At 45.1% G+C, this 17,649-nt stretch overlaps 1 protein-coding gene across 2 annotated transcripts in view; it reads left to right on the plus strand.

Moving 5' to 3' along the window:
* Positions 1-17,649, plus strand: part of LOC140388340 (cadherin-related family member 3-like) — a 132,094-nt gene that overhangs the window by 108,659 nt on the left and 5,786 nt on the right. For both annotated transcript variants that reach the window (XM_072472342.1, XM_072472341.1), the window contains 5 exons: positions 3,930-4,165; positions 5,262-5,467; positions 13,019-13,038; positions 13,136-13,167; positions 14,326-14,374. In XM_072472342.1, coding sequence (XP_072328443.1) covers positions 3,930-4,165; positions 5,262-5,467; positions 13,019-13,038; positions 13,136-13,167; positions 14,326-14,374 — 543 coding nt within the window. The remainder of the gene's footprint in view (positions 1-3,929; positions 4,166-5,261; positions 5,468-13,018; positions 13,039-13,135; positions 13,168-14,325; positions 14,375-17,649) is intronic.

Here is a 17,649-nt window from a genome sequence, read left to right on the forward strand (position 1 = left end):
CGTGGGGGCACTCTTTCCCTTCCGCCTCCGCCACGGCCTCCACCATGGCGGAGGTGGAAGAGACTCTCCCCACTGCGCATGCGTGGGGAACTGTCGGCGGCCGCTGACGCTCCCGCGCATGCGCCGCATTTCCGCGCCAGCTGGCGGGGCACCAAACGCCGTTTCCGCCAGCTGGCGGGGCAACAAACGCCATTTCCGCCAGCTGGCCTGGCGGAAATCCCTCCGGCGCCGGCCTAGCCCCTCAATGTTGGGGCTCGGCCCCCAAAGATGCGGAGCATTCCGCACCTTTGGGCCGGCGCGATGCTCGTCTGATTGGCGCCGTTTGTGGCGCCAGTCGGCGGACATCGCGCCGTTGGAGGAGAATTTTGCCCCCTTTCTGAGATATGGTGCCCAGAACTGTACGTGATTCTCTAGATGTGGGCTAAATAGAACTTACCGCTGTAGCTAAACTACCCCCTCTTTGTATTCTAGCCCTCTGGTTATCCCGTAACAGCCTCCCCGTACAGGCGCCGGAATGTGGCGACTAGGGGCTTTTCACAGTAACTTCAGTTGAAGCCTACTTGTGACAATAAGCGATTTTCATTTCAGAAAAGCTAATGGATTTTTGATTATTTTTTTTGTAGCTGAACACAACATCTTAGCGATCTTCGTATGTGGGATGTTTACATTATTCTCAGAGGTAATGGTATTTGGCAAGAATTGGGCAATAAATCCAATTCTCTGAAGCATTCATCTACCTTATTTTTGAAAGATTTGCCAGGAAATACGATTAAAATAGCTCAGCTGAGGAGTTTAGACAATGTCAGTTAAAGAGAAGACAGCTTTACTTGTATAACGCCCATCAGAACTTATAGCGGGTTACACGCCTGAAGTTATGTTAGTTTTCTCTCTCCAGGTGTCGACTGATCCGCTGTCTATTCCCAGCATTTTCTGTTTGTATTTCGGATTCCCAGCTCCGCAGTTTGTTCTCTTTTATTTCAATTGATGAATTTGTCCATGCGATTTCATCTGAGGGCACGGCCTCCCAGTTAAGTTCTATACACTTCAGGTCATTGGATTAATTTTGCATTGGAAGTGCGTAAAAACCTGACTCATAACAGTTGAGGGCACCTTTCTAACCCAATAGTTTGGTTGGCTCACCACGAGAGAATGTGGACTGCACCAGAGTGAGCCCCTAATAATATAATAATCTTTAGTGTCACAAGTAGGCTTACATTAACACTGCAATGAAGTTACTGTGAAAAGCCCCGAGTCGTCACATTCCGGTGCCTGTTCGGGTACACGGAGGGAAAATTCAGAATGTCCAAATTACCTAACAGCACGTCTTTCGGGAATTGTGGGAGGAAACCGGAGCACCCGGAGGAAACCCATGCAGACACGGGGAGAATGTGCAGACTCCGCACAGAGAGTGACCCAAGCCGGGAATCGAACCTGGAACCCTGGCGCTGTGAAGCCATAGTGCTAACCACAATGATACCGTGCTGCCCACCATGAAAATGATGTAAGCCCTCAGCTGACACTCGGCTGTGAGATTGCTGATCCTTCAAATAAGTCCTCATTTTTCTGAATAAGGCAAGAGGGAATTTGTCCCAGCCAAACCTCAAGGATAATTGCCAAATGCTTCTAACTTGACCAAACAACCTGTGATTCTAATATGTGGACATTATTAATTGCCACAGCATTTCCATTTCTAAGCATAATGTGATAAATTATACAAGAATTTTGTTACTTACTTTGTAAGAACTGAGAGCACAGTAAATCCAAAGTTCTTTTTAATGCATTTTTCAGAATATGAATATTTTTTTCACTATTTATTCCCTCAGAGGTAGTGGGCCTTGCTTGCTGAGCCAACAGTAATTGCCCTTGAAAAGGTGGTGGTGAGCCGCCTTTTTAAACACTGCAGTTCACGTGGTGTAGGTACACCCACAGTGCTGTTAGGGAGGGAGTTCCAGGATTTTGGCCGTTGACAGTGAAAAAACGGCAATATATTTCCAAGTCAGGATGGTATTTGGGTTGGAGTGAAAATTGCAAGTGGTGGTGTTCCCATCCATCTGCTGCCCTTGTCCTTCTTGGTGATAGTGGTTGTGGGTTTGGAAGGTGCTGTCGAAGGAGTCTCGATGAGTTTCTGCAGTGCATATTGTAGATGATATGCACTGCTACCACTGTGCACCGGTAATGGAGGGAGTGAATGTTGAAGGTGGTGGATGGAGTATAATGAAACGGGGCTGCTTTGCTTTGGATGATGTTGATGCTGTTGAGTTGTTGGTGCTGCACCCATCCAGCCTGTGAAGAATATTCTATCACCCTTGTCACCCTCAGTGCTTCTTCCAATTGGTGTTCAAAATGAAGTACTGATTCATTAGTTGAGCAGGGGAGATAGGGTGCAGTAGGTTGTAATCTGCAGGAAGTTTCCATGTTTGGCTGATGCCATAAGATTTCATTGAGTGCGAAGTCAAAGTTGTGGAATGCCAAGGCAATTCCCTCTGAACTGCATACCGCTGTGCCACCACACTGGCAGGTCTCTCTTGCTGATGATGTTGGTGTCTGGGGCATCATCTGTAAAGTATGATTCCATGAGTATGACTTTGTCAGGCTGTTGCTTAACTAGTCTGTGGGATAGCTCTTGCAATTTTGACACAAGTCTGCAGGTGTTAGCAAGGAGGAGTTCGCAGGATCAACAGGGCTGAGTTTGCCGTTCTTGTTTCCAGTGCCAAGATCAATGTTGGGTGGTCTGTCCAATTTCATTCCTGTTTGCAAAACTTGTAGCAGCTTTATAGAACTGAGTGGCTTGCTAGGCCATTTCAAAGGGCATTTAACAGCCAACCACATTGCTGTGGGTCCGGAGTCACATGTAAACAAGACCAGGTAAGGACTTCCTTCCCTCAAGGACATTAGTGAACCAGATGGGTTTTACGACAATCGACAATGGTCACCATTACTAAGACTAGCTTTAAATTTCAGATTTATTTACTTTTTTAAATTTAACAGTACCCAATTCATTTTTTCCAATTAACGTGGCCAATCCACCTACCCTGCACATCTTTGGATTATGGGGGCGAAACCCACGCAAACACAGGGAGAATGTACAAGCTCCACACGGACAGTGACCCAGAGCCAGGATCTAACCTGGGAACCCAGCGCCGGAGGCAGCAGTGCTAACCACTGCACCACCATGCTGCCCAAATTTCAGATTTATTAATTGAATTTAAATTTCAGCTGTCGTGGAGGGATTTTAATACCCCCTCACCAACCACCCCCCTCCTAATTTTGAGAGCCCGTCCACCATCCTTATCTTTCCAGCAAACTTGCCCTCTGGCCAAATGTGGAAAAATCACAATTGAGTGTTTCCTGCACCACATAGGTTTCTGATGCCCATTTGAGCTCATGGTGGGGACCTGACAGGTAGGCCCTGATGGTGGGGTCCTGATGGTAGGGCCCTGATGGTGAGGCGCTGACGTTCAGGTCCAGTTGGGGGTGGGGTCTTGACGGTGGGATCCTCTCGTTGAGGCCCTGCCGATGGGGCCCTGATGCTGGGGCCCTGACAGTGGGGTCCTGACAGTGGGGATCCGAAGATGAGGCTCCAACAGAGGTGGCTCAATGGTGGGGCCCCAATGATGGGGACCTGACTTTGGGGCCCTGACGGTGGGGACCTGACAGGTTAGCCCTGACGGTAGGGTCCTGACGTGGGGCCCTGACGGTGAGGCCCTAATGGTGAAGTCCAGCTGGTGGGGTCCTGACGGCGATGCCCTGATGATGGCGCCCTGATGGTGGGATCCTGATTGTGGGGTCCTGATTGTAGGGTCCTGAAACACATGGGAAGAATCCTGCCCTTAGTTTCGTTTGCTATCGTTCCATTACGATGAAAATTAGAATAATTTGTCAATTGAATTTGCACCATGTAACTTCATTCCAATTAATTTTATTTACAGGGAATGTGAACAATCATTTTGGTTTTGACCCTATCCGTGGATCTTATTCTCCTAAACTAATAATTAAAGCTCCCTTTGATTTTGTGAGAAAAGAAGATGTTCAGCAGCAATATCATCTCATTGTCAACATCATTGATGACAATATTAAGAAGGGCAAGCCAAGGACAGGAACTGTAGTGATTGACATTACTGTGGTTCAGACAAGAACAACTGCTCCAACTACAACGTCCTTTTATGTGAGTGCTTCATGCAATGATGCAGCATATTATCAATGAATCTTCAAATTAGTATTACAAACCATTCCAGCAGACATTTAAAATGTGACTGAAAGAGATCAATTAGGAACAGTCAGACTTTTATTTAACCTTTGCTACAGCTGGTAACCGCTAATTTAAATGCGAATTAAAATGTTCCGCGTATAGCTTCCTGAACAGCAAAAATGCACAGCTCATTATACTGTGGAGTCATATGGACGAGGAATATCGGTCGATTGACGGGGTTTGTGCTGAGTTGGCTACTCTCGGTTAATGACGACTACTGCTAGCTTCATCCTCTCAGCAACGAAGGGCAAAAATCAGACAGAGATACCAGTCTCCTACCTCAATCCTTTGCTTGCATCGTGATGTTGATGAAGTGCATTGGGTGAAAGTCCTGTCTGCTGCAAGGATCCCCACTGTTAGGACCGCACTGTCAGGGCCCCAGCATCAGAGCCCCATCGGCAGGGCCTCAACGAGAGGATCCTACCGTCAAGTCTCTACCAACTGCCTAGTCTTGGAAGAGTTTCTAAGATCAGGGTTATTTGAGTAATTTCAGTGGGCTCTCCAGCCACTGCTAAGGAGTCCATTTGAAGGCAGGAGCCAGTTAGGGTGGAGTTTATATTGTGGCTGCTTGCAAGATGGAATGGGCAGAATCCCTCGTGCAACGTTTTAAAAAGGTTTGCAACATTTTAAAAAAGCCACCTCTACAATTCAAGGCCCCCACTTCCCCATCGGCCTCCACCCACCTGAAACCTGACCAGCGAGGCAGCTCTGCATGTGAGCAAGGCAATTTCCCTTCCTCCCTGACCAGCAATAGCTGTGTTGCTGTATTTGGCTCAGGTTTCATGCTGGCACAGACTGGAATGGCCCAGTCTGTGCCAATTCCATGCACAGAAACAAATTTCTGTTCATCCAAGTCAGTTTGACCTAAGTACTGGCCTACACTACTGCTTTGATGCTTCACCTAGGATCTTAATTAAAAACTGCAGAACCTTGCAATTAAAATCAACATTCATCAATTAATTTGATCTCATCCCAATATCAAGGTAATGGATTTTCTGTCTTGTTTAAACAGAAGAGAAAAGGACTAACCATTATTAACACTGCTGTGAATACTTACAATCAAGCTGACTGGTATGTCCCCTTCATTGTTACACTGCTGGCAATCCTATTGGCTCTCCTCTGTGCCTTGGGTCTGTACATTATTTTGAAATACACTAAATGTATGGAAACCTGTCATAAGGCATGCAGCAGAAAACCAAAACCACAACCACCTAAAAAGTAAGTCCTTTATAATTAAATATGATGAAGATATTTGATTTGAGATATTGTAAATTAGAAGATTTGTGTTCCTACTAATTTTAGAAAAGGTACGAGGGAAACTAATGGGGCTAAAGGGGGATGAGTCCCCTGGACCTTATGGGTTTCATCTGCGGATATTAAAGGACGTAGTTACAGAGATAGTGGATACAACAGATGTAATCTTCCAAGAATCCTTAAATGCTAGAAAAGTCCCAGAGGGTTATGGGCAGCATGGTGGCACAGTGGTTAGCACTGCTGCCTCACACGGCCAGGGACCCAGGTTCCATTCCGGCATTGGGTGACTGTGTGGAGTTTGCACATTCTCCCCATGTCTCTATGGGTTTCCTCCGAGCGCTCCAGTTTCCTCCCACAGTCCAAAGGTGTGAAGATTAGGTGCATTGATCATGATATAAATTGCCCCTTAGTGTCCAGGGATGTGCAGGTTGGGTGGGCTTACGGGGATGGGACAGGGGAGTTAGTCTAGGTGGGGTGTATTTTCAGAGGGTCGATGCAGACCCAAAAGGCCAAATTACCTCCTATTGCATTATGGGAATTCTATGTGAAGTCTGTGAATTTAACACCCTTTTTCAATAAGGAAGGGAGACAATAAAAGGTAACAATAGGCCTGTTAGCTTAACATCTGTCATTGGAAAAATGTTAAGTGTCCATTATAAAGGATGTAAGCACTTATAAAGCACTTATTTCATGGCTTCATGAAGGTGAAATCATGGCTGACAAATGTATTAGAATTCACTTTTTTTATTCTTTGGGCGTCGCAGGCTGTGCCAGCATTTATTGCCCATCCCTAATTGCTCTTGAGGGGGCAAACAAACAACAAAGAACAAAGAAAAGTACAGCACAGGAACAGGCCCTTCGGCCCTCCAAGCCCGTGCCGACCATGCTGCCCGACTAAACTACAATCTTCTACACTTCCTGGGTCCGTATCCCTCTATTCCCATCCTATTCATGTATTTGTCAAGATGCCCCTTAAATGTCACTATCATCCCTGCTTCCACCACCTCCTCCGGTAGCGAGTTCCAGGCACCCACTACCCTCTGTGTAAAAAACTTGTCTCGTACATCTACTCTAAACCTTGTCCCTCTCACCTTAAACCTATGCCCCCTAGTAATTAACCTCTCTACCCCGGGGAAAAGCCTCTGACTATCCACTCTGTCTATGCCCCTCATAATTTTGTAGACCTCTATCAGGTCGCCCCTCAACCTCCTTCGTTCCAGTGAGAACAAACCGAGTTTATTCAACCGCTCCTCATAGCTAATGCCCTCCATACCAGGCAACATTGTGGTAAATCTCTTCTGCACCCTCTCTAAAGCCTCCACATCCTTCTGGTAGTGTGCCGACCAGAATTGAACACTATACTCCAAGTGTGGCCTAACTAAGGTTCTATACAGCTGCAATATGACTTGCCAATTCTTATACTCAATGCCCCGGCCAATGAAGGCAAGCATGCCGTATGCCTTCTTGACTACCTTCTCCACCTGTGTTGCCCCTTTCAGTGACCTTGGCAGTTAAGAGTTAACCACAATGCTGTGGATCTGGAGTCACATGTAGGCCAGACCAGTTAAGGACAATAGATTTCCTTCCCTAAAGGACATTAGTGAACCAAATGGGTTTTACACGACAATAATTTCATGGTCATCATTAGACTTTTAATTTATATTGAATTCAAATTTCACCATCTGCGTGGTAGGATTTGAAACTGAGACCCCAGATCATTACTCTGGGCCTTTGGTTTATTAGCCCAGTGACAATACTACCAAGCCACCATGCCCCCCAGGTGGTAACGAGCAGGATAGATAAAGGGGAACTAGTAGATGTAATATACTTGGATTTACAATAGGCATTTGATAAGGTACCACACAAAAAGCTGCTTTGTAAGATAAGAGCCCATGTTGTTTGGGGGTGTGATATTAGCAGGGATAGAGGATTAACTGCCGAATAGAAGACAGAGAGTTACGATAAGAGGGGCATTTTCAGGATGGCACCCTGTAACTCGTGGAGTGCCACATGGATCAGCGCTGCAACCACAAGTATTTACAATATATATTAATGACTTAGATGAGGGAAATGGATGTAGAATTGCCAAGTCTGCAGATGATGCAAAAATAAGCGTGAATGCAAGTAGTGAGGATGACATATGATAATCTACAGAGGGATATAAACAGGTTAAGTGAATGGGCAGAAACTTGGCCCATTGAATATAATGCAGGAAAATGTGCAGTGCACTTTGGTAGGAAGAATAAAGGAGCTGAATGTTATTTAAATGGAGAAAGACTGCAGAAAGCTGCAGCACAGAGGGAATTGGGGGTCCTCATGCATAAACCACAATGAGCTAGCATGCAAGTTCAGCAGGTAGTAGGGAAGGCAATTGCAATGTTGGCTTTTATTTCAAAGGGAATGGAGTATAAAAATCAGGAAGTCTTGCTAAAACTATACAAGGAAGTAATTAGATCACACCTAGAATATTGTGAACAGTTTTGGTCCCCTTATCTAAGGAAAGATATACTCGCATTGGAGGCAGTTCAGAGAAGGTTCACTCGGCTGATCGCGGGTGTATAGGGATTTTCTTATGAGAAGATGTTAAGTAGGTTGAACCTGTACTCAGTGGAATTTAGAAGAAAGAAATACAACCTTATTGAGAGATATAGGGTTCTCAGGGAGCTTAACAGGGTAGATGCTGAGAGATTGTTTCCCTTTGTGGGAGAGTCTAGGACCAGAGGGCATAATCTCAGAGTAAGGGCTTGTCCATTTAAAACAGAGATGAGGAGGAATCTTATCTCAGTGGATAGTGATTCTGGGGAATCCTTTATTGCAGAGGGCTATAGAGGCTGAATCGTTAAGCAAATACAGTTTTAAGCTGAGATAGACAGATTTTTGATCAGTAAGAGAACCAAGGGTTATGGGGATAAAGCAGGAATGTGAAGCTGATGATCATATCAGGTCAATCATGATTTCACTGAGTGAGGAGCAGACTCAATGCGCCCAATGGCCTATTTCGACTCCTACATCTTATGGTCTTATTCAGCAATTTGTTTAATTTGGAATTAGCTTTGTGGGAATAGTAAAGCTATTGGGACCTAAATCCGATAATTTCTGAAAATGGGGCCAGTATCGGGAAGGGTGATTAACCAACATATTTCTGCCTGCTCGTTTGAATGATTTCTGCATCCAGCCAGCACTTACCATGCTGTTCATTGGCTGGATTCACAGCAGAGGGCCAATACAGTGGCCAGCACCACAGCAGTAAAAACATAATACTGTGGATGACTGAAATCTGAAATAACAATAGAAAATACTGGAAAATCACAGCAGGCCTGACAGCATCTGTGCAGAGTGAAGGGAGCTCACGTTTCGAGCGTGGATGACTCTTTTTCAAAGCAGTTAGGCATATGGTATACTTGCTTTATTAGCCAAGGCATAGAGATTAAGAGTAAGGAAGTTATGCTCAAACTATATAAAATGTTGATCAGGCCACAATTAGAGTATTGTGTGCAGTTCTGGAATCCACATTATATGAGGGATGTGATAGCACTGGAAAAGTTGCAGAGGAGATTTACCAGGGTGTTGCCTGGGCTGGAGAGTTTTAGTTATGAAGAGAAATTAGATAGTCTTGGATTGTTTTCCTTGGAGCAGAGGAGACTAATGAGGGGGGACAAGTTTGAGATGTATAAAATTATGAGCTGCATAGATAGAGTAGACAGAAATAAACTTTTCCCCTTGGTGGAGGGACCAAGGGGACATAGGTTTAAGGTAAGGGGCAGGAGGTGTAGAGGGGATGTCATAACATCGAAGAAGTATTTAGATGTGCACTTGCAATCTCATGATATACAAGGCTATGGGCCAAATGCTGGGAAATGGGATTAGAATAGTTAGGTGGTTGTTTTTGAATGGGGCAAACTCGATGGGCCAAAGGGCCAGTTTTGTGCCGTATGACTCTATGACTTTATAACTTAGTGAAGCACAGACATCACACACATTGTAGCTTAGCAAGCTTCAGGTAGGAGAACTGTTACATGAACAAACCAAGAGAATATACTCTCCTCTTCCTCCTCTGCTTTCTGTTTTTCTTTTGTGGGACATCGACATTGCTGGCTCAGCCAGCAATTATTTCCCATACCTAATTGCCCTTGAGTAGCTGGTGGTGAGCCACCTTCTTGAACCACTGCAGTCCATGTGGTATAGGTACACCCACAGTGCTGTAAAGGATGGAGTTCTCGGATTTGACCCAGTGCCAGTGAAGGAACGGCCATATGGTTTCAAGCCAGGATGGTGAGTGACTTGGAAGAGAACTTGGAGGCGGTGGTGTTCCCATGCATCTGCTGATATGCCCTTCTAGGTGGTAGAGTTCACAGATTTGGAAGGTCCGGTCGAAGGAACCTTGGTGAGTTGTTGCATACTATATAGTAGACACTGCTGCTGCAGTGTGTCAGTGGTAGATGGCATAAAAGTGCAAGTGTATACATGGGGTGCCAATCAAGCAAGCTACTATGTTCTGGATGGCATCAAATTTATTGAGTGCAGTTGGAGCTGCAGTACAGTATTCCATCACAGTCTTGACTTTTGTCTTGTAGATGGTGGACAGGCTTTGGGGAATCAGGAGGTGAGTTACTCACTGCAGAATTCCCAACCTCTGACCTGCTCTTGTAGTCGCAGTATTTATATGGCTAGTCCAGTTCAGCTTCTGGTCAATGATAATCCCCAGCATGTTGTTAGTGTGGAATTCAGCAATGGTAATGCCATTGAATGTCATGATGATTAGATTCTCTCTTATTGGAGATGGTCATTGCCTGGCATTTGTGCGGCACAAATGTCACTTGCCACTTATCAGCTCAGGCCTGAATATTGTCCAGGTCTTGCTGCATTTAGAGATGGACTGCTTTAGTATCTGAGGAGTCGCAAATGCTGCTGAACATTGTGCAGTCATCAGCGAACAACCTCAATTCTGATCTTATGATGGAAGCAAGGCAATTGCTGAAGCAGCTGAAGATGGTGTCATCTATAAAGGAGCTCCTGCAGCGACATCCTGGGATTAAGATGATTGACCTTCGAATAACTGCAACCATCTTCCTTTGTGTTAGGTATGACTCTGATTATGGGAGAGTTTTTGCCCGAACCCAATTAACTTCAATTTTGCCTGGGCTCCTTGATGCCACACTCGGTCAAATGCTGCCTTAATGTCAAGGGCAACCACTCTGAACTCTGGAAATGAGCTATTGTTTCCACGATTGGACCACAGCTCTAATGAGGTCAGTTGCTGAGTGACCCTGGCAGAGCTCAAACATCAGCGAGCAGGTATTATGACAGTCCTACTGCTCGATAGCACTGTCAACAATATTTTTCAGCTTATCCTGCCATTTACTCATCTTATGTCATATTGTATTCCAAAGGGAATGGCAATTAATACACCCATGTCTGACAGCAACTGATATGAAAGCCTTGAAGTTTGCAAAAGCCTTTCAGCACCTGTCACACTATTCCCTGTAGACTTGTGCAATTTGGAGCAACTTTAGAAAGTTTAGAAGCCCCAAAGCAACAGCATGAGGCTAAAAAAAAATGTCTAGTCCAGTCTAGTGTTGCACTCTATGGATGTTAGAGTCGAACTCTGAGAAAGGGGATGAGAGGAGTGGAAGTGCTTTTAAAATATGGGTATGGCAGAGGATGCTCAGAATCAGCTGGATGGACAGAAGGACAATTGAGTGGGTTAGATCGAGAGTAAAAATTCAGAAATCAAAAGGGTGGTTAAGTAAAGTTAGAGAGGGAAAGATAGCCAAGTACAGACATAGGAAACAAAGACCCAACACCCCTGCCCTGGCAACAACTGAAGGAGGAATTGAGGGTAAAAACTGAAGAGCAAGGCAAAGTATCAATGGGTGGATAACATTGAGACGTGGTCTGAGGGAGGTTTGAAGAAAACCAGAGAAGAAGCAAGCCAATGTCATTGGCCCCAGTAAGGCTATGGGAACAACAAATTCACCCCCTTACCCTCCCCATAACCTTTTATACCCTTATCGACCAAAAATCTACCCAGCCCAACATTGAATGTATTCAATGACCCAGCCTTCTCTATTCTCTGGGGAAGAGAATTCCACAGACTAAGGGCCCTCTGAGAGAAAGAAAAAATCCTTACCTCAGTCTTAAATGGGAGACCTTGGTCTGAATCCTCCCATCCCTTGCCGTGTGTCTCTCAGCAGCGCGCAATTCACTGGCGACGGGATTCTATACTTCCACCGCTCGTCAATGGGATTTCCCAATGAAGCCAACCCACGGCATCGGGAAACCCACAGGTGGGGGTGCACTGCCGGCGTGAAAAGTGACTCACAACGACCGGAGAATTCCAGCCCTTGTTTTTAAACAATGTCCCATGGTTCTAGACTCCCACACAAGGGAAACACCTTCCCAGCATTCACCCTGTCAAGTCCCCTCAGCATCTTTAGACTTCTAATTTTTCTAAACTCCAATGGGAATACTGGGGCTGTTTAGCACAGGGCTAAATCGCTGGCTTTGAAAGCAAACCGAGGCAGGCCAGCAGCATGGTTCGATTCCTGTAACAGCCTCCCCGAACAGGCGGCGGAATGTGGCAACTAGGGACTTTTCACAGTAACTTCATTTGAAGCCTACTTGTGACAATAAGCGATTTTCATTCATTCAATAGGCCCAACCTCAACCTTCTCAAACATTTCTCGTAAGATTACTCCTTCATCCCAGGAATCAGTTGAGTGAACCTTTTCTGACCTGCTTCCAATGCAATGAAATCTTTTCTTAAGTAAGAAGACCAAAACTGTACACAACGCTCCAGATGTGGGCTGGAATTTTCCCGCTCCCTGCTGCGGGTTTCCTGTGGCGAGCCATTGAAATCTCCATTCACACCGGTGGGACTGGAAAATATCACTGGTGTGAATGGCTTGCAAATTCTGGCTGTGGTCTCCCGTTATGTACAATTTAAAAAAAGAATCCTTATTAGTGTCACAAGTTGGATTACATTAACTCTGCAATGAAGTCATTGTGAAAATCCCCGAGTCATTCCGGAGCCCCTAGACATTCCGGAGCCTGTTCGGGCATACTGAGGGAAAATTCAGAATGTCCAATTCACCTAACAAGTGTGTCTTTCGGGACTTTGTGGGAGGAAACCGGAGCACCCGGAGGAAACCCACGCAGACACGGGGAGTACGTGCAGACTCCGCACACACAGTGACCCAAGTCGGGAATCGAACCTGGGACCCTGGTACAGCACAATATCCCTGCTTTTATATTCCAGTCCCCTTGCAATAAACGGCAACATGCTATTTTCCTTCCAAACCAATTGTTGCCCCTGCTTACTAACATTTGTGATTCATATACCAGGACACCCAGATCCCTCTGTACTCAGAGTTCTGCAGTGTTTCTCCATTTAAATGATACACTGCTCTTCTATTCTTTCTGCTGGAAATGTATAAAAAAACAAGAGAAAAGAACAGTATTGTTTTGTGATATTTCCCTTATAATTAACTTTTTATTGTCTTGCTACTCGTGTAGGGTGAAGATTTACTTACCAGGTAGGTTTAATTAAAGTAAACCTCAAAATCACAATATCAAACTAAACCTAATTTATAATGTATCTTTTTGATAAACTTGTTTTCTTTTTCAAAACAGAACCTAAGAAAGAAAAGTTAGAAGTTGTGACGGTAAGCATTAATATTTCCAGCTGAGGATTTTTTTTTTAACAATGGGTTGATTTTACAAAATTGTGTGGCTGGCATGATTTCTGGTCTATGGCGAATCCATTTCCAGGAATTGCAGAAATACTTCTCCCAAATTTCCCTCCATTGTACATGATGATGCCTGGTAAACCTTCACGACAGGCAAGGGACCTCGCTGGGAGTGTGAATTCAGAAACTAATTAATAGATGGCAGATATTGTAGTGAAATGTCCTGGAACATACTAAATCACACAAAAAAGGTTATATGATGCAAAGCTCAAAATGGGAATGCAGAGTTATTCCTCTCGGTCCTTTCACCTCAGGAAACTGGATTTGAGTCCAGCAAACCTCCTCTCACTACTTGTGAAATGTCTCTTCGAAACTACGAATCAGTCAGCAATCTTCCTCAGAAAGAGCACAAGGGAGGGATGGGGAGGAGTCGGGGGGTGCGTGGGGGTTGTGAAAATGTTATATTGGTGCAGTGAATAACATCCTGAGGTTGAGGCATACTATTAGCACAGATTAGAGGGAACTTTACCTGGAGTCTAATATTATTTTATAACCAATCACATCTGCTGTTAATGTTAAAGTGCAAAAATACAAAGTTTGCAGTTTAATAAATTTGTGGTGCAGGAGATTAAATATTTGGTGAAGGGTGATCTTTTCCAGTAATCAAAACACTCCCAACAGCCACCGTGGTGCGGTTGAACTGGAGTTTATTCCCGTTAGGCTGCATACTTGACACTGATGCAGCAGTTGAATCTTTCACATTGCACAATACCAAATTATTTCTCAGCAATTAGCAATGGGTGTTGACAGGAAGACTACCTGGCAGAGTTGGCTTCACAGCGCTAAAATGCGGAAATGACTTTTTAAACTACTGCCTTTGCATTCCTAATGTAGAAAAGAGATCGTTATCTTGTCAACGCTGTTCTAACATTAGAAATTTCTACAGCAGCTGGAAGCTGGTGATCACCACTCTGCATATATTTAATCAGCACATGTGGAACTCTGATTTATATTTTTATTACAAAGATTGAATGGGACTGCATAATAAAAGCTTATACAAGCAAGCAAATTTTGCCAATATTTTAATCTGACTAAATGGAATTGGACTTACATGTCATTGGCCTTTCTCCACAGGAGGTAACTAAATATGATACTGTTTTCAATGGACAAGCAGTCGATCCAGGTAATGCATGATGACATATTTTCCAATGGAGAGAGATATGTGTGCTTCTTTATTCACACAGGTAATCTTAAGTTAAAAGCTCTGGAGGCAATGGCCTGGTAGCTACAGCCTCACTGTTATATTCACAAAATCCAAATCTGAACTTTCTAACATCTCCAAGAGAGATTTCTGAGGAAAAGGAAGAAAACTGCCTTAGGATATGGTTCCTACCCACATTACCTGAAGTATGCTTTGTGGCAGTGGCAGTAACAGTATCAGTGCATATATCTGCAGATTGTCTTTCACTCTTGCACTAATGAGGAAAGAATAGATATGGGGCTGGGAAAGACAATAATTGGAGAGGAGAGACCTTCAATGGTCTGGACAACTGAGAGTTACAATTTAACATATCTCCTAAAGTGGCACCCTATTAGCATGGTTCCAAATCTATTCTGTAAACGGGATCTCCAGGAAATATTGACACATTCCCAGGTATGCCTGAAAATGTTGACATACTCTCAAGGACTCCCAGATCAACTAGAAAACATTGTCAGCTATCCAAAACAAAAGGAGGAAATAATTTCAGAAAATTACATGTTCAGAGCTGAAGTAACAAGTTAATATATCATTACGGTCAAACTATCACACACATTTTAGATCTTAATCACCACTCCCATTTTCACTTGGACCTCCTCTATTAAGGACGGAGGTTGGCATTCGGAAGTGTCAGACCAACTGAGTTGTGAGCTGACAATAAACAGCCAGATCTATGCTGGTAGTTGGCTCTATGTAAATATGACCTGACTATCAATATATCCCAAGGCTCCCAATGCTCTTGGGCACTCTCATTGCTCCATTTACTTGATGTGTACCTGTCATTGTGACTGTGCTACTGGACTAGTAATCCAGGTGCCTGGACTAATGATCCAGAGACATAAATACAGATCCCACCATTGCAGCTGGGGAATTTGAAAATTCAATTAATTAAATAAAAACAGAAGTTACAAAAAACTAATATCAACACAGGTGACAAGGAAACTACTGGATTATTGTAAAAGCCCACCTGGTCCATTGATGTCATTCAGGAATAAAATCTGCTCTCCTTATCTGTCTGACCTTTATGTGACTCCAGACCCTATGTGGTTGACTTTTAACTGCCCTTTGAAATGGACCAGCTGTATCCAAGGTTAGCACTGCTGCCTCACAGCGGCAGGGACCCGGTTCGATTTGATATTAGGAGCGTCATTCTCAGACCCCCCGCCGGGTCGGAGAATGGCCGTTGGCCGCAGTGAATCCCGCCCCCGCCCCCGCCAAAGTCTCCGGTACTGGAGATTGGGCGGGGGCGGGAATCGGGCTGCGCCGGTTGGCGGGACCCCCCGCTCAATTCTCCGGCCCAGATGGGCCAAAGTCCCGCCCAGAAATTGCCTGTCCCGCCGGCGTAAATTAAACCTGGTATTTACCGGTGGGACCAGGCGGTGTGGGCGGGCTCCGGGGTCCTGGGGGGGGGGGGGCGCGGGGCGATCTAACCCCGGGGGGTGCCCCCACGGTGGCCTGGCCCGTGATCGGGGCCCACAGATCCGCGGGCGGGCCTGTGCCGTGGGGGCACTCTTTCCCTTCCGCCTCCGCCACGGCCTCCACCATGGCGGAGGCGGAAGTGTCTCTCCCCACTGCGCATGCGCGGGAAACTGTCAGCGGCCGCTGACGCTCCCGCGCATGCGCCGCATTTCCGCGCCAGCTGGCGGGGCAACAAACGCCATTTCCGCCAGCTGGCGGGGCGGAAATCCCTCCGGCGTCGGCCTAGCCCCTCAATGTTGGGGCTCGGCCCCCAAAGATGCGGAGCATTCCGCACCTTTGGGGCGGCGCGATGCCCGTCTGATTGGCGCCGATTTGGGCGCCAGTCAGCGGACATCACGCCGTTGGGGGAGAATTTCGCCCCAGGTGACTGTCTGTGTGGAATTTGCACATTCTCCCTGTATCTACGTGGGTTTCCTCCGGGTCCTCCCACAGGCCAAAGGTATGCAGCTTTAAGTCATGTTAAAATTGCCCCTTTGTGTCCAAAGCTTAGGAGGAGTTACGGGGTTGTGGGACAGTGGGGCTAGTTAGGGTGCTCTTTCAGAGGGTTGGTGCAGGCTCGAAATGGCCTCCCTCTGCACTGTAGGGATTCTATGACTCGAAGAAGGTTGCTCACCACCACCTCCTTAAGGGCAATTAAGGACGGACAATCAGTGCTGACATTTCCAAAAATACCCACATCCTGTGAATGAATCAATAATAGACAAGCCAAAATCACAGTCGACAATTGAACAGTAATTCCTCAGGATTAAGCGCTTTGGGATGTCCGAAGGATGTTAAAAGCTGCAGTATAAATGCAAATTTATTTTACCTTGATGCAGCAACATGCCAGAGCTATGCCTGACACAGCCTGAAATTTCAAATTGAAGTATGGTGACCTGGAACGTGCTGGCATGAAAGATGCTAGGGTTTCTGCCACTTCCTACCATGTTACACAGCTGATGCTGAACCTTGTTTCGGACAAGGCGCTTATGGCTTATGCACTGTGGATGTGGGCTTAATATGACGTGTCAAACTTAGGCAGCTTTAGCTTTGTAATCATCCTAAGATATGACCATTTTGTATAAATCTGCTTCCCATCATTTTGGATATTTTACTTGATCGACGACATCCAGCCCACTGGCTGTACATTCAGCTTCAAATATGATCACCATCCTCAAGAGCACCACTTCCAGCAAAATATTCAAACTATAATCAGCAATGGGGTAGTTTGGCTCATGTTCCTTTTCCATCCTTTTAAATGTCGCTAAAAGAAGCAACTATGTTTAAATGTAGCATCCCTTTATGAATAACCACTCTCATGATTCTCCACACCCTTCCAATCATTATCGCCTATGGGGAAAATGTAGCAATCAGATTCGAATTACTGTTATAAGCTGATGCAATTTAACCCAGCTAGATCAATTGCAAGAGCACAGCAATCCTGGTTCCATTTCTCCTGTGATTACTGAATTGGGCTTCATTTTTCTTTGGTAGGCTCAAATTTTGACTTTTTCCTCATTCCCAATGCTGTTATGATCTCAGTTGTTGTAATAACTGGAAGATCCCAGAATAGAACCTGAGTTCAAAAGATGGTAACTTTTACTTCTGTTTTAATAAAACGCAGAGGAACAGAGTCACAGGGCACTAGTTATTTTTAGCAACAAGAATTTTTTTTTTTTATTAAACATTGAAACATTGGGTTATTATACAATACTCCTTTACTTCCCCCAAAGCTTAACAAC

The sequence above is a fragment of the Scyliorhinus torazame genome, chromosome 13, assembly GCF_047496885.1.
Source record: "Scyliorhinus torazame isolate Kashiwa2021f chromosome 13, sScyTor2.1, whole genome shotgun sequence".
Taxonomy (NCBI): Eukaryota; Metazoa; Chordata; class Chondrichthyes; order Carcharhiniformes; family Scyliorhinidae; genus Scyliorhinus; species Scyliorhinus torazame.